At 51.2% G+C, this 21,750-nt stretch overlaps 1 protein-coding gene across 20 annotated transcripts in view; it reads left to right on the forward strand.

Moving 5' to 3' along the window:
- The window catches only part of INPP4A (inositol polyphosphate-4-phosphatase type I A), a 153,669-nt gene that overhangs the window by 114,524 nt on the left and 17,395 nt on the right, over positions 1–21,750 (forward strand). For 14 of the 20 annotated variants that reach the window (XM_031007953.3, XM_055378456.2, XM_055378457.2 and 11 more), the window contains 8 exons: positions 759–791; positions 4,763–4,935; positions 5,932–6,055; positions 6,945–7,071; positions 7,338–7,478; positions 9,890–9,987; positions 14,019–14,131; positions 18,212–18,366. In XM_031007953.3, the coding sequence (XP_030863813.1) occupies positions 759–791; positions 4,763–4,935; positions 5,932–6,055; positions 6,945–7,071; positions 7,338–7,478; positions 9,890–9,987; positions 14,019–14,131; positions 18,212–18,366 (964 nt within the window). Of the gene's footprint in view, positions 1–758; positions 792–4,762; positions 4,936–5,931; positions 6,056–6,944; positions 7,072–7,337; positions 7,479–9,889; positions 9,988–14,018; positions 14,132–18,211; positions 18,367–18,954; positions 21,500–21,750 lie in introns of those variants that run through there. The other 6 variants (XM_055378458.2, XM_055378468.2, XM_055378463.2 and 3 more) reach the window with 2 other exon arrangements.

Raw genomic sequence — 21,750 nt, forward strand, 5'->3', positions numbered from 1 at the left:
TTCCTTTTCAAACTTGTTTTCTCTTAGATGGTGCACCCAGTTAATGAGAAATTTTGGTTTTTAAGGGAATACGAAATTGAAGTAAGTACATCCCAGTGTGACTTAGTATAGGTGAAATGGAATCAAAATTGGTATTCTTTGAGGACCTGAAGGGACATTCTAATTGGAGACTACCCCTAAATCACAAAACTTAACATTTGTTTTAAATTTGGGAGATTGGCATAGAGTTTTTTTTGGTATACTGGTTTCATTCCTGGATCTTAACACTTTGGATCTCAGCAGTCGATCCTGAGCCCAGGCTTCCCCGGTGAATCAGAGCAGTGGGCCTGACCGTGGAACACGCCGTGTACTGGTCAGTCTCTCTCCTTACAAGTTTGCTTCCAGATGCCGCAAGCCAACGCGGGGCTCCGCCACTACAATGTGATTTATGTGGGTGCTTTTTTCTGCGGCATTTATCACATTGTAATAAGCTAGATCGCACATCCCGAAGAGCATTTTATGTTGAACTATTGGCAACATGAATGTTTAAGCTGGGGAATCTGTCATTGTTTACCACTGAGAGGGCTTGGCTGCCTTGGAGCAGCCAGAGTACTTTCATGAGCCTTCTTGGGGAAGAGGCAGCCAGGCACCCAGACCTCTTTTCTGTTTGTTAGCCGCCTTACTGCAAGCTGCTGACGCAGCTGCTCTGAGATTGAGTTGCTTGGTTTGAACTGTGTGCTGCTCCTTAATCATCCATGTCGCCCTCCATTTCTGTGCAGATTGCAGTCCCCCTCCTGAAGAGTCCAGCCCAGGTACGTGGTTTCCATTCAAGGCTCCTGCTGATGCCCTTTTAATTAATACTCAGGTAGTGTTTTGTAGCTAAATTACAAAAGATTGCCTTATGATCCCAGAGTTGGGAACGTATTCCAGGACCTCCTTCGTTGTGAGGCATAAAACACTTTTCGCAGGTTTGATGAGGGACCAGTTGGGCTGAGGAAATTGTGGCCTGAGGCAGACTACCACATGTATTTGTTTTACTCTTACATTCTAAAGTCTTTACAGATGAGCGCGTTGGGCTTCCTGAAGTGGTTGACCTGAGGTAGGGAGGTACACATCTGGACTTTCTGGGTGCAGTTTTAGAATTCTTACCAGACATTGCTATGGGCCTCAGTTGCAGTTAGTACCAGAAATGTAATCTCTTTACTGCCTTTGCATGTAGAAACCAATGTTTATGGTTCTAGTTCAGGGGTTGGCAAGCTACAGCTCTGAGCTAAATCTTGTCCACAGTCTGCTCTTATAAATAATGTTTTGTTCGAAACCAACCTTGCCCACTTGTTCATGTATTGTCTACAGCTGCTTTTGTGCAGCAGTGCCAGAGTTCGTTGCAGCAGAGAACCAGTGGCCTTCAAAGCCTAAAATATTTACTGTCTAGCTCTTTACAGAAAATGTGTGCTGACCCCTGATCTAGTTCATATTGAGTTTCCTGGGTATGGCTTGTGGTTTTGAGCATGAGTCCCCCAAATAATATGATTTGATGTTCTTTTTCTTACATTCCAAAAATCAGCTGCATGGTCAGTCTATTGCTTGCATATTTCTGACTGGTTATAAATGTAAGACAGCAGGGTACTTTGTTGATGTCTAGAATGTAGCGAGTCCATGACTGTGGGATTTACCAGGCTAACAAGCTATTCCTGTGCATTGCTAGTGAAGCCTGTCCACCCATACAGCCCCATGAGTCAGCATAGTGTGGCGGCTCCTGGCAGCAACCCCAGGACGCTCTTAGAAGTTAGCTCATTGGCGGGCTAATCTGATTGGACACCTCATACTCTCCCAGTTTGCTTTCAGCCTCTTCACAGTTTCTCTTTCCCCAAAAGTCAGTGTCGCTTTGAGCAGGCTTTGGGCCCCACCCCCTTGGACCCTCAAGGTTACTGAGGCCTTGGTAGATGTACAAACAGTTGACCTTGGTCTCCTCCTCCGTTGCCTCCCCGGGCCAATGCCTCAGCTGACCTCCACGGCAGGCCAGTGCCTTCGGACTGAGCTGGCTGTCGCCTGAGCCTCAGTGGTGCTCAAGCCTGGGGCCATACCCAGCAGTTAGGGCCAAGAGAGGGCTGGTGGCATGTGCATCTGCCCCCACAGAAGCTCAGGGGGTCTTCTCAATTCTGGGCTCCTGAGGGTTGCAGAACTAATGGGAAGTCTCATGGGTCCCCGGGCAGCACACAGACAATGCCTGGCCTGTAGAGCCCTCCTTGTTGTGTGTCAGCTGGGACATTTCCAGAAGCACTGATGGCTTTTTCACAGTTGATGCTGATGGACTAAAATGGTCCTTGCAAGGAGTTCTTTTGGCTTTTCCTGGAGAACTGCATTTAATCTGGGCTAAAATATACACACTTACAAAGGCACACACACTCTCCCTTTCTCCCTCCCCTACTAATGAGGGGAAAATGCAGAAGCAAAGTACGAATTTGAAAGTGCTCTTCAAAGTTATCTAAATTAGTATGGCCCATGAATTCACTACCGGTCTGTGAACATTACGGGTTAGGAACTAGATAAGGAGTTTTCTACAAAAACGTGGGTCAGCGACGTCACTCAGGACGTTGTTTCACTGAGCTGATTTTTTCTCATAACAAGGCTTTGTCAGTGAAGGAAGCAGAGTATAAACCCTTCACCGATTCCAGTGACCCAGGTGCCTTTACTTCACTAGATCCTGCGTGGAAATCATGTTACTGCCCAAGAAACTCACTTTGGTTGAACTTTTAAAAAATTGTTCCAGGCATGTCTGAGCCCTTCTCTGGGCAGATAACCACACTCACCTTCTACCAAGTTCCATATCTCCTCTTTTCCAGGACAAACATCTTAGTGCTTTTTAGCCATTCTTCCTATACTACAATTTTTTTTTCATTTTTTTTCCTAATGTAGCAAAGCAATCGTTCTCATAGGAATTTAGTTTAAAGAGATATAGGCAAAGTGCAAAAGTTGTATGGAGAGAGCTTGTTTAGTCAAGTAAGACCAGTTGTATATTTTGATCATTTTCAGATTAAAATAATCATGATTTTCGTGATATGCATGATAGCTAGAAGAGCAAAGTAAAATTGGCAACATTTGCTTTAAGAGCGTGTACTTCTTAGAGAAGAATAGTCTTAATGACTGCCTGCCTTTCCCCAAACTGTTTGGCTAGAAAAACTTGTTTGCCTTTGGCATTTTTAATAGGCACTTCATATAATTGACATACATTCAACAGAATTCTTCAAAGAAACAAAAACATGGTCTCTGAGAACTTTAGTGGAGGAAAGAGACTGGGACATTATCTAGTGCCTCTTTCTCATTTTATAAAAAAGGACCCACATGGCTGAGAGGTCGAGGGCCTTGCCTCTGGTCACCTCTGCTCAGCAGTGGCCGGGGCCGGGCCTCCACATTTTCCACCTCTCAGTTCAGTGTCCTTCGTCACCGTGATTCATTTGCTAAGACCTGTCTGCTGTGGACTTGCTAAATTTAAGCCTGCTTTTTCCGTTACAGATACAAATCCTGTCCACAAACAGTTAGCGTGCCTGCATGTACAATTAGGCCACCTCCAACTTTTGAGCTGCTACATATACTTAAACATTTGCATTAACCAAACACTGAGTGTAGGGAATTCTTTTATATGTTTCAGTATTTCTTTAGGTTGGTTTCTCAGTGAAGTGCTAACCATCCAGCTTGAGAGAACAGGGCCAAGCCGCCCTTCTCTCGGTCTCTGAGATTCTGTTTATCTAAGACAGAGTTTATCCTCTGGCAGCCGCACAGCTCCCACAGCCCATGGCCTTCCCTGAGTGCCGTGCCGGGACATGGCCTGGCGCATTCTGTGGCTCGAACCCTCACCCTAAGAGGCATCTACTGCCTGGGCTTCACTCCATGACTTCTCACCATGTTTGGTGTGGTGGATTCACCAAGTGGTGATGGTCACACGCCTATTTCTGGTCTTAGTCACCTGTTACAAATATAACCTTAATGAGAGCCTGTCTTCTCTTTTAAATGTCTTCTAAATAGGAAGGAAAAAAAGAGTCAAAACCCAAAATATCTTTCACCCTGTTTTTCTCCCTTGAGGTTCTATTTTTAAAAAGTTGTTTTGGTATAGGGTCAAAGTTTCCCTATATTCCTAAAAGAAAACTAAGCTAGAAATAGTACTGGGGAAGGAAGGTGAGGGTGGGGAAGGAAGTGAGTGCAAGGTGGGGCCGTTCTGAGGGCTGAAAACTTGGGAGCTGTGGGGAATAGTCCTCCTCCAGGTGTGCAGGGGTAAGAATTGAACACAGTTGCACACAAGGCTTGGCAAGGGCAGAGGAGTCTCTGACTTGACTTTATACCCAGGTCAAGAGAAGGGAGATCACAGAGAACCTTTCTGGGTGTCCTTCCTCTCCGGGTGGAGGTGCTACAGGGCTGTGGAAGGAGATGGGCCTCTGGGGACAGGGCATTTTCTGGCCTCGTCATGACTTGCAGAAGCTTTTTTGTTGTTTTCCTCCGAAGGCATTGTCTTGAGTATTTCTGTCTAGGGTCACCAACAGGTTCAGGAGACCAGGCATGTGTTGGAGGTACCAGAGTAGAACTGGTTTTTGAGGTTGCTGGAAAGAGCTGGGTCTAGAGGGCTAGAGGGCTAGAGACTGGGTTGGTTCTAGACAGAGCTGGAAGATGAGGTGGAGATGGGGGAGTGGGAGGACTGCAGTGGTTAGGGGCCAGGTGACTTGTTAAATTGCCAGAACCTAATTCTTAAAATCTCTCTCTCATTGTGATGACCCCTTCGCTTGTGCCCCAGGTGAATGGAGTGAGGCCCTTTACCCACTGCTGACCACTCTCACCGACTGCGTGGCCATGATGAGTGACAAGGCCAAGAAGGCCATGGTATTCCTGCTCATGCAGGACAGCGCGCCCACCATAGCCACCTACCTGAGCCTGCAGTACCGCCGTGACGTGGTCTTCTGCCAGACGGTAGGCCCCAGGAGCACCCCGAGGGAGACCACGGGCACCTCTCAGCTCAGAAAAGACAGGCTTAGGAAGCCCTTCCCTCTCACTTCACTTGTAAAAGACCCCAGATGGCCATTATTTCCTCCTGGTGGTGCTTTAAAGGTTATTTAATAGAGAGGTCTACATTTCAACACAGTCAGGAGAACTACCTCGGCAGCCCATGCTTGCTTCTCCCAAGGAACTGGCACCTGCAGAGTCTGCCGATTCTGCACCCAGGAGATAGTGAGGGCATGCATGGGTGGCACAGGCTTCTTTGCTGCCTTTTTTTTTTTTTTACTGCACAGAGGTTGAGTGAGGGCAACACAGGTATTTGCTGTCAGTGCAAACATTGCTCGTATAACAGTAGGTGCCTTAGCTCTGCAGCTTGTTGCAGGACTCTCTTATTGTTGAGAGAAGTGAAGCCTTGAAATGAATGTAACAAGTTTAATGGTTGCCAGTAATCAAATTAGTAAAGTGAACAGTGATTTGGGGTTGGGCTGGTTCTCTACAGGTTCCCTCACCCATCCTGGAGAGTCCTGTTTCATCCCATAGAAAATCTCCCACTGAGGAAACTTTGAGTGACCATGTTGTCTCTCACTTCTGTTTTTTGCTGGGGCTAACTCAGTTTCCAGCCAGGGGTGGCATGGCCCTATGAGTAGATAGACCCTTTCACTGTGAGTAATTAATTATGGGCTTCCAGAAGTTCCAGCCTAGGAATAACGCCAGGTATAGGTCAGGTCAGAAGCTGGGCCAAAAACCAAACCCACTTGGTGAGCGACAGGAATAGCAAGCCCACTGTTGGGCGTCTTCCCATGGCCAGGGCATGCCCCACCTGGGCTTCTCAAGGGACGGGAGGTGCCACTGAAGCCCCTTTGAGCAGTGGCAGCAGAGGAAGGGGGCGGTGGGGGGCTGGGCATGATCTGACTGCCATTTGGTGAGCAGGCACCTGACCCTGAACCTCTTCACCCCACGCTCCCACAGCTGACCGCCCTCATCTGCGGCTTCATCATTAAACTGAGGAACTGCCTGCATGACGACGGCTTCCTGCGCCAGCTGTACACCATCGGGCTGCTGGCCCAGTTCGAGAGCCTGCTGAGCACCTACGGTGAGGCGCCTGGGCCAGGATCGGGAGCCCCACTTGTGTGTGTGGTTTCCATCCTTTCTTGCTAGTCACTTTTCTCACTATACCAGTAATGCGTGCTGATTGAAATAAATCCAAAATATATAACAGCGGACCAGATGGCAGACCTGGCAGTTACACACGCACACGCCTTGGTTTGTTGTTGTTGCTGGTTGAGGATGGATGCTAATTACTTAACCAGTAACTTCCTGTTGGACTTTGGGTTGTTCCTGAAACACCAGTGCAGCAGTGACATCTGTGCATGAGGCACTTGTGGGCCTGTTTCTGCAGCTACTGAATGACTGGAAGGAGAGTTGCTGGGTCAGAGGGTAGGAATATTTTTAAATTTAATAGATATTTCCAAATTGCCCTCTAAAAAGGCTCTCTTCTTCCTACCCTTGTTTATTATTTATTTCTTCTGAGAAGGTGATAGAAAGCATTTGTTACTCATTGGAAATTGATTAGATTTCGAATAGATATCGAATAGATATCAAGCCCTGTGTAATGGGAGGGTCTGGCCACAGCAAAGCTGCTTTAGCATCTCTCATTTCGTGTTTCAAGAGCTGGCTTTGCTTTCTGAGTTTATGTATTTGTTTCCCTCCCTACTATCTGGTGCTTGACCAAGAAAGAGTGGGAAGGGATGGCGCGTGTTTCCACCAGATGCATGTTTTGATGTGGCTGTGGGATTTCAGAGGCATTGTTGACTCACAGAGGAGTGAGTTGCAGGGGAAGAGGCTCAGAGACTCCCCCTCCACCAGAGCCACACCTGCACCCCTCCTGTCACAGCCAGGCCTGGGCTTGGCTGCCTTCTGCCGAGACTGGGGAGAGTAGCAGGGCCCTCTGCCTGACAGCCCTGCCCCTCTCTCATGTCCAGGGGAGGAGCTGGCAATGCTGGAGGACATGAGCCTTGGGATCATGGACTTGAGGAACGTGACCTTCAAAGTCACTCAGGCCACATCCAGCGCCTCCGCAGACATGCTGCCCGTCATCACAGGAAATCGGTAGAGTGTTGGTTTAAAATTCTCTGAGCCAGAGAGCAGTTTTCATTTTTGTTTATCTCAGGGAAGGTACTCTTCCTTCTGAATTTTGTATCCTATTTCATTTTGTTAAATGCTCTGATTACAGCGCCCTAGGTTAGTGCCACTCCCTTAAAGGTCTGTGGTTGGCAGTTTGGCCATCACTAAGCCAGAGGGCCAGCCTGGCCACTGCAGCCTGCTCGGTGGCCCTCTGGCCTCACACTGCTCTCCCTCTCTCCACCTTTCTCCAGCGACGGGTTTAACGTGCGGGTCCCTCTGCCGGGCCCGCTGTTTGACGCCCTGCCCCGGGAGATCCAGAGTGGCATGCTGCTGCGAGTGCAGCCCGTCCTCTTCAACGTGGGCATCAATGAGCAGCAGACACTGGCCGAGAGGTGTGTGCCGGCCCCTCGGGGCTGCGGGGGTGCGGTGGTCCTGGAGATGATGCAGAAAACATACTTACCCCTCTTCACGCTCTAAGTGCTGGACAGACTGTCATCCTTCCTTCCTTTGGCCAACATTTTCATCATGGCCGTGCACCTCACTGTCTTTGGTGCTAGGGACACAGAGTGACCCAGAGGTGGTCTCTGTCCTCAGGGACTCAGCTGGTGGGAGAGAGAGAGACATGGATGCAATGATGAAGACAGATACAGGGCATTGTGGGATCCGGAGTAGGGCACCCAGCAAGGTCTAGGGGGTCTGTAAAGGCTTCTTGGAGTTGCAGGGGATGGGGCTTTGAATTGTGAATAGGAGTTGGATGATGAGGTGGAGGGGAGACATGTCAGATTAAGAAGACTGAAGAAAGGCCTGGCGAGGAGAAACAGCATGGAGTTCAGGGGCACCAGGTTCCAGGCAGGGATTGGCAGGTAGGGGTAGACAGGCTCTGTGTGCCAGGCTGAGACTCATGCCTGAACCTGAAGGCTTACACCTTGTAAACTGCCCTCCAGGGTCACTTGCCACACTGCAGAGGGGAGTTGTGTGTGCCTGTGTGTGCACGTGTGCCTGTGTGCGCACATGTGTGTGAGGAGATAGGGTAGATTGGGTATATGTACCCTTTACTGGCCTTCCACTAGTACATGAGAATGATTCCTGTGTTGTCATTTATCTTCATGTGATATGTGTAGAATAGTCTAAATAGAGATCTTCAAGTACTTGCTGTGAAGGAAATTTGGTTTCCAGAACAATATGCCATGTTCCTGCCGGGCCTTCTGATGTCCATCCCCAGTGGTTGATGTCCATTGACGCCTAGGTGTAGGGTCACACCAACTTAGGAAATATGGTATCATTGCTGGGAGACACTGAAGAACTCTCAGCGGGGCAGGACACAATCAGATTTACATTTAAAGTAGGTCGTTTCACTGGCACATGCCGGGAGGAGATGAAGGGGACAAGTGTGAGGAGGAGGCTACTGGGAGGAGTCCAGGCCGGAGGTGGGAACCTGGATCAGGGCCAGGGGAGTGTTGGTGTTCTGCAGAGGGGTAGGCTGGGGAACTGTTTAAGTGGTCAGTGGAAGGGTTTGGTCTTCAGTGGGGTTGGGGCAGGGGCTGAGTGGGAGGAGAGTACACCAGACAGACCCACCCACTGAGCTCGTAAACTGGCAGGAGAGTCGTGTCCAGAGGCAGGTGGTGAGCTGGGTTTGGACTGAGGGCACCAGCCCAGGAAGCAAAGCCCCAAAGGCGTGAGCAGAGCTGGAGGCGCCTATGTCAGGGAGAGGCGCAGCCTCACTGGAGCCCCAGCAGGGAGGTGGCCCAGGGGAGGGAAAATGATGGTGCCTGCATCCAGCAGCTGCGGATCCCACAGACTTGCAGGAGCAGTTTCTAGAGAGGGCTGAGCCAGAGCCAGGTGCATTGAATAGAGGGGAGGGTGGAGGATGCAACACTGAGGACAGAGAGGACTTGCAAAGGGCAGGTTCTTGACTTTGTTTCTTTATTGGCCCTGAGGTCACTGGTGAGCTGGGCTTGTTTATAAGCTGAGGGAAGAGCCCTCAGAGGGGAGGCCACAGGCCCAGGGTCAGGGATGGCCCCCAAGGGAGCAGGCGCCTAGAGAAAAGGCCATTGTGGACACGAGGGGTGGATGGGCTGGGACCCATAGGAGGGAATCCTGCCCTCTGAGGGATGCTCTAGGGCCACAAAGAAGCTGATGCTCGGAAGGCCCCTCAGCAGGGATGTGTGAGACTGCACTGGGGCCCAGGACCTGGACTTCAGAGCCTGCATTTCCTAATGATCACCTTGTGCCTTCCTTGCAGGTGGCATTTTATGGCTTTGTTTCTTAGGCATTTGGCACATGCTGCTTGTAGCACACGGAGTGTGATCAGGGTGAACCTGCACGATGAGGAAAGGGCAAGGGCTTCATGTCAGTCCCGGAAGGGCTGGCAGTCAGGTGTGTTCATTCTGCACACAGAGAGTGACTTCAGATTGGAGTACAGGGCTGCATCCTCACCTCTCAGCCATACCTCACTGCCGTCCCCCCTCCTAAGTGCCTCAGATGGGAGGAGACCAGGGACTCTGAGCCAAATGGCTGTGAGGGGGGATCCTGTGCTGCACAGGATCTGTACCACATCATGTTCTGGTCATCTCTCAGGCACGCCTGTAACAGTGATACATGATTCCTGCCAATGGAATGTATTTGAACTGATCAGCAACACTGTAGAAATGCCTTTATGCTCGGAAGAGGGAGAGTGGCTTAGAATTTAGATATGCATAGTAAATGTTTGAGAGAATCAGCATAGTTAGCTTCCATGCAGTTGTGTTCATGTTAGAAGAAAGTGACATTAGCCAACTAATGGCATCCCCTATAACCTCCCAAGGTTTGGCGATACGTCTTTACAAGAAGTCATCAACGTGGAGAGTTTGGTGCGGTTAAATTCCTACTTTGAGCAGTTTAAGGAAGTTTTGCCTGAGGATTGTAAGTATTTCTTCAGTCATGGTAGGTTTCACTTACTCATCTTTTTATCAGTTTAGATGTCTGAGCTCTGGCTTGCCCTGCCTCTGTGAGTGCATGCCTGTGCATGTGTGTGCACTGTTCCTTTTCTCCCTAAACACACACACGCAGAGAGAGAGAGAGAGAGAGAAGCTTCCCTTGGCTGTGGCCCTCATTCATCTCTTTGCAGTTGATTCTCTACTAGTCTATGTGACATGGCTCCTTCCCATGCTGTTGTAGTCACTGACACTCGATGTGTTTGGTGGCATGCATTGTGCACCTGCTGGTAGGACTTGGGGGAATCACAGAGGCAGGACCCACCCTCGGCCAGGTGAGTGGCCCACTCACCTCCCTTTGTGGTGCTTAGAGACGAAGATGCGGGGCCAACATTGCTGGGTGTTTGCGAGCAAGGTGGCCCCATCTCGGCATCTCCTGGAGGCAGTGGAGATGGTGACAGTCATCTCTCTGCGTGCCCTCCAGTGAAGATGCTGCAGCTAGGGCTCTGCAGCCACAGAACTAAGGGAAGAACCGAGAGCTGCACAGCACTGTCTACGAGAATTCCCTCTTGAGTTCAACCCAATGAATATTCCCTGAGGACCTGCTGTGTGTAAAGTGCTAGAGGATCCGATGGTGAATGAGGGGTGGACCCTGCCTTGGAGGGAAAGCTGGTCCCCGAGTGCCGGCCTCTCTGTGCAGGCGCTGCCACAGCCACTAGGGGGCGCCACGCGTCAGAAGGTATCATCCCCTCTGCGTTACACTAGTGTCCTCTGATGGGGGTTTCCAAAGAGGGAACCCACATCGGCTGGGCTTTGCATTGGGCAGGCTTCATCTGCATCCTGTTGGACGGTACGGTAGACCTTAGAGTTTAGAGGTAGTCAAACAGTACTGCTGGTGAACCTTCACAGGTCACGGATGTGCCGGGCACTGGGCTGGGCTCTACATACGTTTCCATGCTGAATCCACAACAGCCCTAAGGGTTGGTGATAGGATCCATGTCCAGATGAAGAAAGGGGTGCCTGGCTCTGAAGCCCATGTGCTTGGATTGTGGCTGAAGCCGTCCTGCTAGGAGAGAGTGATGCAGAACACTCCAGGGCTGGGCCAAGAAGTCGTGGCTTCAGTGGTGTTCAGCAGGGAAGCAGTGGGAAAAAAGCCGCCTCTTCACAGGTTCATCTAGCAAGAGTGTGCGGTTGGATTGGAAGAGGGGAGGCAAGCCGCTGATGGCCAGAGTGAGGCTGTGACACTTCAGATGAGATGTTGTTTCACTCTGACTCCAGCCTGGTAGTGACAGTGAGCGTGGAGAGAGGGACGAGGCGTTAGGGGGGTTTGGGCTGAGGACGCACTCCTCAGCGGCCACATGCAGCTGGCGCTGGGGAGGTGAGGGCTGTGTCTGCTGGGAGAGCTGACAGACCTGGCTCTGGGCAAGGACGCTGGAGTTGCCGGCAACAGCTGGGGCCGTCCCGCTGATGAGAGAGGCGCAGGGCTACAGGGGACAGCGAGTGCAGCACTGGCCCCAGCTGAGCTGATGACATGGGCAAATGACCTGTGGGGAGCGCAGATGTGGAGCCACAGAGCAGAGCCCTTTGGTGGTTGAGGCCACTGAGTGACAAGACGAGAAGGGGCTGGAACAGCATCTGGAGGGGCCCCTGCTCTGGGGGACAGCGAGGAAGAAGGGACTCAACAGAAGGCGAGAGAGAGCATCACAGGCTAGCAGGAAGAAGGCAGGAGCCAGGAGGGTGTGGGGCGCTGCCGGACTCTGGATGTGTGGATAAGGAGCTGCTGGTGATCTCTCCCATACAGTCTCACTGTGGTGAGGGCTGGGCCAGGGATCATCACTGAGGGAAGGAGAACACACAGGGCTGGAAGATGCAAGAGGACGCCAGAGTCACAGACCAGGCCCTGGAGTGGGCAGGCGGAGGGTGCCCTTGCAGGGAGGGAAGGAGGGAGGAGAGAAGGTAGGGACATGAATGGAGGAAATATGCTCAGGTTGGGCAGCCTCAGTCTCCCCAGTAAAACAGGTGTTCTTGTCCTGCTCAACATGAGAGAGGTGAGCACAGAACCGGGGCCTTGAGGGGAGTGGAGGTGACTGGCACAGATGCAGTTGGAGCCAGAGAGCCTGGAAAAAATACAGATGCCTGGGCCCCACCCCAGAGTGTGGTGGGCAGGACCTGGGCATTAGGGTTTCAGAAACTCCCCAGGTGGTCCCTGCATGCCACAGCCAGGGTGGTAAACATAGCATGAAGTCAAGGTCCTGCGAGGACTTGGCAGCTGAAGGCCATCAGTGCCATGGACGTCAGAACTGTTAAGAAGGTGTCCTCATGCTCTTTAGCAGGGACCGGAGTTCAAACAGCAGATTTGTCACATGCTGGCCACAAGCTGGGCCCCCTACTACCCACTTTATGTGGATTCTCTAATCTGATCCCCACAGCAGCCCTGGGAAATGGGCACCGGTTTCACACCCACTTGGCAGATGAGGAAACTGAGGCATGGAGGGCACGTCTCCCCAGGAGCTGGGCCAAGCCCAGGCAGCATCTTCTGACTGCTGTAGGGGAGAGGATGGGCCCACCGGCAGGGCCAGCCAAGGAGCCACGAAGGTGAGCAGGGAGGGAGTAGGGAGTGTGTGCTGAGGCCTGGAGGAGTGGGAGTGGTGAGCGGCTGCAGTAAGTAGGAAGGGGGAATTTGTGCCTAGCACCTTAGAGGACAGGCAGTCTCCAGGGCTCGGGGAGCTGTTAGAATAGGCAGTGAAGGCCCAGGATGGGCGAGGCCTCCGGAAGCAGAGCAGCCAGGCTGGACCACGCAGGCAGGAACCAGTCGACTGGACCATGACCCAGGAAGCTGGGGCAGATGCGGCCCAGGTACCCCTCCCCTCAGCAGGATGGCAGGTCTCTGAGGCTGAGGAGATGGAGCCCACCAGCTGAATACCCCCAAACTTTGCGTGGTTCCTCAGTGGACAGGTATTCATTAAAGCAGGGGCTGCAGTGGCAGCCAGTGAGAAGCCAAAGTGCATCTTGGGAGGTGAGGTGGTGCTGTCTATGCCAGAGGGCAAATATCCTGACCCGGCTAAGCTCCCCTCCTCTGGGCTCCCACAGCTTCCGTCTCAGCTGATGCCACCTTTCCATCTTTCTGTCTCTGCCCTGTCCCCTGACCGGCATGGTGTGGAGCACTCAGCAGCAACGTGAAGTAATTAGCACAGGACCTGTGTACACCAGGGCGAGGCTGTGTGGTGGAAACCAGGTGTGCAGTTAGATCCCAAATGCTGCCATGTACTTGGTTTGGCTTCGGGGATTCCGGCGCTGTGGCTGTTTTCCTTAGGCATGACCTTGAGGATCTTCTCTTTGTCTCTGATAATCCCAGTGTTTGAAAATCCCAGAGTACCTTTCCAGGAGTGGTTGATTTTTCCTCAGTTTTGTCTGGGGTTTCTTGGTAAGGTGACCTGATGGATCTTCAGGCCCAAGGGGTCCTGGAAGGGCCTGGAGACTGCCAGAGTGGAGGAGGAGCTGTTAGGATGTGGGAGCAGGGGCCTCCCTGGGTCCTGCAGAGATGTGTTCTCCTGGCATGGGCCAAGGGCCCCCTGGAGGAGGCTGCGCTTTCCTGATCCCTCCCAAGGTTTCCAGGCCTGCTCAATGGGTCAGACTCACTGCCCCAGTTTCTTCTACCCTCGGGAAGTTTTGACGACCAGCTGGATCCCTCTCACTCCCTCCTAACTCCCTCATCTGGGAGGGGTGCGGGAGGCATGGGTATTTACAAGAAGTCCTGTAGGTGATTCGGTGGCCATTCCCAGCCCCTCAGAAGAACTGAAGGGAGATGAAGGAAATCTCCTTTGAAGGTGGCAGTAAAAGAAATTAAGTGCTCACCACACCAGCAGCCATGTCCTATCCCCAAACACCTCCATCCCTTCTTCAACTGGGAACTCATTGTTTTACCACTGTGTGCCACAGCAGCTCACTTGGGTGGGCTCCCTCTGCCAGGGGAGTTCCTGGGTGCATCACCCACTCCCACGGACTCCTTTTCTCTTCCAGGCCTGCCTCGGTCTCGCAGTCAGACGTGCCTGCCAGAGCTGCTGCGGTTTCTGGGTCAGAACGTGCATGCCCGGAAGAATAAGAACGTCGACATTCTCTGGCAAGCTGCTGAGGTACTGGTTACAGAGAGGAAAAGGAGGCTATTGCGGTGCCCACAGCTGAACGTCATGACAGAGACATTACAAAGTAGAATCTCAGCAGGAGAGCAGAGCTCTCCATACTGGGAGAGGAGGGAGTCACTGAGTACGTTCTGAAGCTCTGGAAGAGACTGAACAGTTCACAGAGTCCATTCCTTTGGGGCTGCCTGAATTCTGATAAGCTTAACACAGTCCATCTCTTGGGGCATTTACTAGCCAGGCTGATGACAGTTGTCACTCTCAGAAGCCTGGCGATCAATACCAGCTGAAAACCACTGTCTACTGCATCATTTAATAGGGTCAGAAGGAGGCCATGTGACCTTTCAGGTCTCTTTAAACCATCTTTATCGTCCATTGTGCCTCTGATCTCCTCATTTTCCCAAGCACTTACCCTGCTCATATTTTCTCCTAAGTTTACATGTGGAATTCCAAGCCACTGCTCTGAGCCTGGGTAACAGACCAGTTTCATAGCTGGTCATTCATTCACCCTTGATGAGGGGTGAGGTTAATTCTTCTCCACAGCAGCATAACCTGCCCAGCGCTGGGACTCAGGCACACGTGGCCCCAGTGGCATTCCCGCTCCCTGCCTAGGCCTGAGGAGAGGGATGGTGAGCCCAGGAGGGAGGTGGCACTGCACTGCCCACCACACCTCAGCCACCACGCCTCGTCACAGAGCTCGAGCAGCAGAGGGTCCAGCCCTCCACAGCTTCCCTGAGCAGCTCACTCTGAAGTGTGCCTCTCCGTCTTGTCAGGAAGGTGCTTCTCTCAGCCCCGAGTCTCTTCCACAGCAGCAGACAGTCTCAGCTGCTCATGGTGCATGGCCGCCACTTCGGGTTGGTTATTAGTCCTGTGTTCAAGCCGGGCTTCATGAAGCCGCACTTTTTGAATGTGCTCCACTTCTGGGTTTGTTAACAGTTGTGGCTGCTGATACCATTTTGTTGAATTCAGCTTTAAAGAGTGAACATTCCCCTCCATCTTTTGAGTTCCTCAGCTGGTCAGACTTTATCCTTGTGGGAAGCGTGGGGTGGATCAATCTGCAGGTCTCCCCTCTCTGGGCCCGGCTGCCCTCTGAATCTTTTCATTATAACAGAACACATTTTGAAGCACAAAGTGACAGGAAGTTCGGCAGGTTTCTCAGGCCTCATTTTTGAGGTATCCTCTTGGTTTTGGGGCCTCATCTGGCATTGCTTGCTCAGGCCAGGCCTAGCAAGCGGGGTGTAGGGCAGGGCACACACTGGCTACGGGGGTCTCTGCAGCAGGACAGAGGGGGCTCCCTACTTTTATTTTTCCTGGGGGGTTGCTAAACCCCCCTGGCCAGGCTGTGACAGCCTCTTACCTAAGTACCTTAAGAGATTTTGTGTGAAAAGCAAGCCTTTCCCACAGGACACGAAGAATACAGAGGGTGGCCGGGCTCGGTGGCTCACGCCTGTAATCCCAGCACTTTGGGAGGCCGAGGTAGGTGAGTCAACTGAGGTCAGGAGTTCGAGACCAGCCTGGCCAACATGGTGAAACCCCATCTCTACTAAAAATACAAAAATTAGCCAGGCGTGGTGATGCATGCCTGTAATCCCAGCTACTTGGGAGGCTGAGGTAGGAGAATTGCTTGAACCTGGGAGGCGGAGGTTGCAGTAAGCCGAAATCACACTACTGCACTCCAGCCTGGGTGATAGAGTGAGACTCCGTCTCAAAAAAAAAAAAAAAAAAAAAAAAAAAAAAAGAATGCAGAGGGTGACACAGCTAGGTGTCTGAACAGTGGTGGGGGATGTGCATTCACTGATTCGTTCTCCTTGGAATACACACACAGGCAGTTTACAGACGAGTAGTGCAGAGACCTTGTGCATATCTTGTTTGGGAACTGTGGTTCTACCTGTCTATTGCCATATAATAGAAAAATCATTAAGTATAGGGACAACTGACCATCCCCTGTCACCAGAACAGAAAAGCAGTCCATCAAGTCCTGTATTTCTTGTTCCCAGTAGAGATCTCAGGGTAACAAGCATGAGTGTAGAGGTGCAAGGCTCTCAGAGACCCTTGGCTGCATGGGTTCTCACGTTGTCCACCGAACCCCAGGCATCCCCTGGGGATAAGGGGTTGTGGGGCAGCAGTGCCAGCCACTCAGGTACTGAGTCCTCCCATCCCCAATTTGAGCAGAGCTGCTCTCCTTTTCAGGCTCTTATTTCTTTTTGTTTGTGTGTATGAATAAAGGGTCCCTGGCTGAATAGCTGGAATATCTTTAGTCAGGTCTAAGCCTATATCTCATGGATGGGGAGACCCAGCAGTGCACCACAAGTGGCTGGTGTCCCTCTGGGATGGAAGCCTGGCACTGCAGTGCCCTCTTGGGCAAGGATGCATCACTGGCCATCCCTGCATGCCTTCCAGAACCTCACGTTAGCTCTGGATGCAGCATCTATGAATTTAAAGCTTTTTGAAACCTATAGTTCCAGCTTCCGTCATGTGTTTAGGTCATGAACTCTACAGCCCACAGAATTTAGTGCATATACCAAGTTCACTCTTGCTTTGTCAGTTACAACTTTACAAATTTTATTAATTTACTCTCCATTAGCTTAGGGTCTGCTTATCTGCTTAGGGCCTGTTATTTTTTTTTCTTTCTTTCTTTTTGTTGGTCTGTTCTCAGAAGAAGCCTATTCTCCTTCTGATTGTCTTGCCTGAACATTGGGTCTTTTGTTTTGCCTTTCCCTGGAAGAGGTTCTTAGCACTGTACCATGTTCGTGTCTAGTGTTGATCCTGGTAGTGACTGGCATGCTCTTTGGCTTTGCTGGCCTGACAAGCAGGTGTTGTGCCATCTTCAGGAGTTGATGAGACACTGATATTTTTCTGGCATACAACAGATACCCGGAGCCCACCATCATATCACTTGGATGATGTTTCATTAAATACCAGCCTTGGTGTCATAGTGCAGTATCTGATAAGGTGCATAGTCCTTTATCTGAAGCCCCTGTGGCCAGATGTGTTGGAATGCACAGGTTTTCAGATTTTAGAAAGTACTGTGGTACACAGTTGGTGTTTACTTACGTAAGTAATATGGTGCCCATCACATATGTGTACCATGGTGTACATACAGGATTTAACATCCCCAGGGGAGCCTGAGACAGCACTCTGCAACCAAGCTCATATTATTGCCACACTGAAAAGTATGAATATTTACATAAAATGGGATAAGTAAAGATTGCAAGTAGTCTTATATCAGCTCAGGTCTGGTTGTGCTGCCAAATGAGATTGCCACAGATTTACACGAAAAAATTACCTTGTTTCAGAGCTTGATGGATTTGGTGACTGTGTGCCTAGGATTGTATCTAGAGGTGCAGGGAAAATGCCCCGAAATCTCCCCATGGGGAGAGGAGGTGCACTCAGGTGGCCTTTTCCCAGTCCAGAGGCTGCCCTGCCCCCTACTCTGTGAGCCGTTCAGTTGTGAGGAGGGAAGTGTGCTGGCATTAACTCTGCGACCGGGAAAGGATGGCGGGAGGAGGCCTGTGGGGCTGGTGGTCAGGAGGTGGCCAAAGGGCAGTGCAACTTCTGAGCTGCTCCCGTCTGTGCAGGTGAAAGAGGAGAGTAGAGATAGTAGGTCTGTTCCCTACCTTCCAGGGAGACCTGGAGACCTGGCCCAGGACTGTGGGCATCCTGAGAGTGGCTCTGGCTTCCCCAGTGGGTCATATTTGCCGCCCTCTTTCCCTGAGGGATCAGCAGTGAAGGGCTGAACGTGATAAGAGGGCCCAGGCATGGTTTGGAAGGGGACAGCGGACTGCGAAAGAGTGTCCTGTGGGAGAAGGCAGGCCACACGGGGGATGGCAGGGATGATGGCAGGCCTACAGGCAGCAGGCCCCCAAAAGGGCTGGTGTCTGTAAGTGACTTGGTTTCTATTGCCAGCTCTGGAAGGGCATGGAGTTGGGGAACAAAATTGGAGCGTCTGGCCAGGCCTGGGTGTTGAGTTTCTGTCCCTGCCCTTGCTGGGCTGCTTGGGAGCCTTTCCTGTGTGTGAAGGGTGCTGCCTTTCTGTGGAGCCTCGCCTCTAAGCACGGCCCATGTTTCTGTTGGCAGATCTGCCGCCGCCTTAATGGGGTCCGGTTCACCAGCTGCAAGAGCGCTAAGGACCGTACAGCCATGTCGGTGACGCTGGAGCAGTGCCTGATCCTGCAACACGAGCATGGCATGGCCCCGCAGGTCTTCACCCAGGCCCTGGAGTGCATGCGCAGGTGAGTGCCGCAGCCAGGCCGCGCGCCCCGCCTGCCCCGGCCCGTGTAAACTGCAGATGAGCTGGTACCCTGCTCCTGCCCGCAGGGCCTACCCTGCATGAGCCCCTTGACTCCAGCCGTCACACTTGAGTTTGACAAACCCGTCAAACTATTGGCACTATCAAATTCAGACAGGGTTATCTTGTAAGGTAAGGTGAGGGGAAACAGCTAGCAGGACTTTCTGAGCAGGACTGCCCAGAAAACTGGTAGACTGGTGGGCAAGCCACGGGTCAGGCAGCTAAACGGGAAGCTGGGAAGCAGCCATGACATGCAGTGCCCTGTTGGCCACCTGCTGGCCGTGGGTGTGACTTAGGGCCAGTGCTTTCTCAGCAGGCATCTGCTGTTGTCGTCGTGTATATATTGATACCTGTACATTTCCAAACTTGAGTAAAGCAACGCGTCTGCAGGTTGCATCGGTCTGCTCTGCTGCTTCTCTAGCAGTCGACACCATTTGCTCTTATGAGCAAAGTGTCAAATGAGTGTTTTATCATGAGAGCTGTCAGTGTGCTCTGGCGACCTCACCCTAATGATGTTCTGATTCTGAGGCAGCAGGCGTGTTTGCAGAATGAAACCCGGAACTAAAAGTGTCTACTGTTGATCGATGCCTTGTTTCAAGCACTGCTGGGCAGCCCCCTACCTCACATACCAAAAGAAAGGATAAGAAACCTGGTTTCCCGTCTCCTTCGATGTAGTCACCAATGCTGTTAAAGTCTCGTTTCCAACAGTCACTTCTACTAAATGTTCTGTATCATTTGTCCTCTCACCAAATTATTTAAAGTGTTCAATTCTCTTATCCTTTCTGTATGTTTCTGCCGTTTGACTTTCTCACAATACTGCACAAAAGCGACGCATGAGCTCCTGCCTCTTGATAAGCGCATTTTGTAAAAATGGAATCGTTTTGTCCCGTTTTGTCTTTCCAAGTTCATCTCAACCTCTCTGTTAAAGCTCGCCATCCCTCTGCCCAGGCTCAGGGAAGCAATGGAGACTCAAAGACCGGTGCTCTGGGGCGCCTTTTTAAAATTTTAATTCCCTGGTCTGCTCCCCAGGAGCCTTGGTGCCATTCAGGCCTGATGTCCAGTGTGACCCTGGTGCTGAGGGACGGCAGCCACGCCTGTGCCCATTAGCTGCACGGTGGTGGGAGGGGACATTCTGGTGAGCTGCAGACCTCAGCCAGTGAAGAAAGGAGAACAAAGTGGACAGGGATCCCTGTGGTAGTGGCAGCAAGGAGCAGGATCAGGGCCAGTCAGGAGCTGGCACCCCAACTTAGGCACACAGTCCATGCGGAGACCTCTACTCAGTTCTCGGGCTCTCGAACAAGTTCAACGGAAACAATTCATTCTGACCACCTCTGAACACAAAGACCTCAGGAGACGAGTGACAAAGTGGCCCCCTGGAGAGCCACAGTGCGATGGCAGGCCTGTCACTGAGCCCAGACCCGCAAGGGCCCCATCCGCCTGCCCCTAGCCCACTTGGGTTGTGTGCTCAGGACAGCCGTTACAGTTACAGCTGTTAGGATGTATAGTGCACAAAGCACTTTTTATAACTTTTAATCACATAAGGAATTGAAAATCCTTGTAGGAAAATTAGAAAATGCAGATAAGCCCCTATACTAGTTCCTCAGAACCCTCCCACAAAGAATACCCCAGTTTCCTACTGTGAACAGGTAGCGCTGTGGACATTTGGATACATACTGTCTAGATAAAGGACATTTGGATACATACTGTCTAGATAAGAGACATGCGTACATGCCTATGGGCGTGAGTATGTACACATGGGCCAACCAGTCCCTGAATTACACAGAACAAAAACACCCACATGCACAAACAAGTGTAATTATATTTGCAATTAACAGTCTTGTGAGCATTTTTTAGGTTAATAAATGTAGACCTTATCACTTTTTTTTCTTTTTTTTTTTTTTTGAGATGGAATCTTGCTCTGTCAACCAGGCTGGAGTGCAATGGTGCAGTCTTGGCTCACTGCATCCTCCACCTCCAGAGTTTAAGCAACTCTCCTGCCCTTGCCTCCTGAGTATCTGGGATTACAGATGCCCACCACCACACCTGGCTAATTTTTTGTATTTTTAGTGGAAACGGGGTTTCGCCATGTTGGCCGGGATGTTCTCAAACTCCTGACCTCAGGTGATCCGCCCACCTTGGCCTCCCATAGTGCTGGGATTACAGACGTGAGCCACCATGCCCAGCCGCATTTTACACACTATAATTTATCCAATTTGCTGTCATTGAATATTTAAGCTGTATATGGTTTTCCAGCATTTTAATCAAAGGTGCAGTGAATATCCTTATACATTCCCTTAGCCACGTTGCCTTAGGTTAAAAAGTATACACCTTTGTAAGGCTTTTGAATAATTTTAGTATAGATCACCAAATGGTCCTCACAGTAGCCACTCTCCTGCCCAGTGTCCCAGAGTGCACAAGGCACTGCCCGTGCCAGGCGCTGTCTTTCCTGTCACTCTTGTGAGGCTTCTGAAGCTGTAAGGGCTGTTGTTTCTCCGCATTAGCAGTAAGGGCCCTGGGGCCTGGCAAAGGGAAGGCCCTTCCTCCTGTGGAAATAGGCAGCATTCCCTCCACCCTGCCCTCTTCCTTTCTAAACCCCACCCCTGCCTCCAATCATGGATGTCTTTTTAACTTGCTTATTTATTTGTTTTCTGAAATCTCTACAGTGAACATGTATCACTTTAATAGTTTTTAAAGAAGTTATAAAAACAAAACAAAGCTCAATCCTACTTTACCTGTGCCTGCCCCAGAATTCTCACACCAGCTCTGGGGACATGGCTCACTGCCACCTTGAGCCAACCCTTGCAGGTCTGAGGCTCTTGTCATAGGCATTTGTTTTAAGGTGACTTCTGTTTTCGGTACGATCCCATGAGGGGAAGACGTACCTGTTCAGGCGGCTGCAAGCCGAGGTGGCTGGGTCACAAGCTAGCAGCTCTGGCTGCTGGGGTGCCGAGTACCTGCAGTTTAGCTGAGGACCCCAGAAGACAGCATAAACTTCCACCCTCCCCGTGGGTGCAGGAGGACATTTTGGTTCCTGGCTTTCTGGCTTGCATCTTATCAGACGGAAGAGTAGAGCATGCAGGTGGGGGTGGAGGGGGTGGGGGCCAAGCTGGCACCCAGGCCTTTCTCCTGGAGGCCCAGGGTGAACCGTGGCCAGTGCTGTGCTGTAAATGTTCAGCCACCAGCTCTCTCCCCAAAAGCCCTGATCTGTACTGTTTGCCATTTCTGTGGCATAAACGCTTCTACCAGGGCCCGTTTCAAGCTCCCATGTTGCACCATTGAACATGGAGTTGGGAAGAGATTCACACATTCGGCCACTGGGGTGTTCCTG

The sequence above is a fragment of the Gorilla gorilla genome, chromosome 12, assembly GCF_029281585.2.
Source record: "Gorilla gorilla gorilla isolate KB3781 chromosome 12, NHGRI_mGorGor1-v2.1_pri, whole genome shotgun sequence".
NCBI classification, from domain to species: domain Eukaryota; kingdom Metazoa; phylum Chordata; class Mammalia; order Primates; family Hominidae; genus Gorilla; species Gorilla gorilla.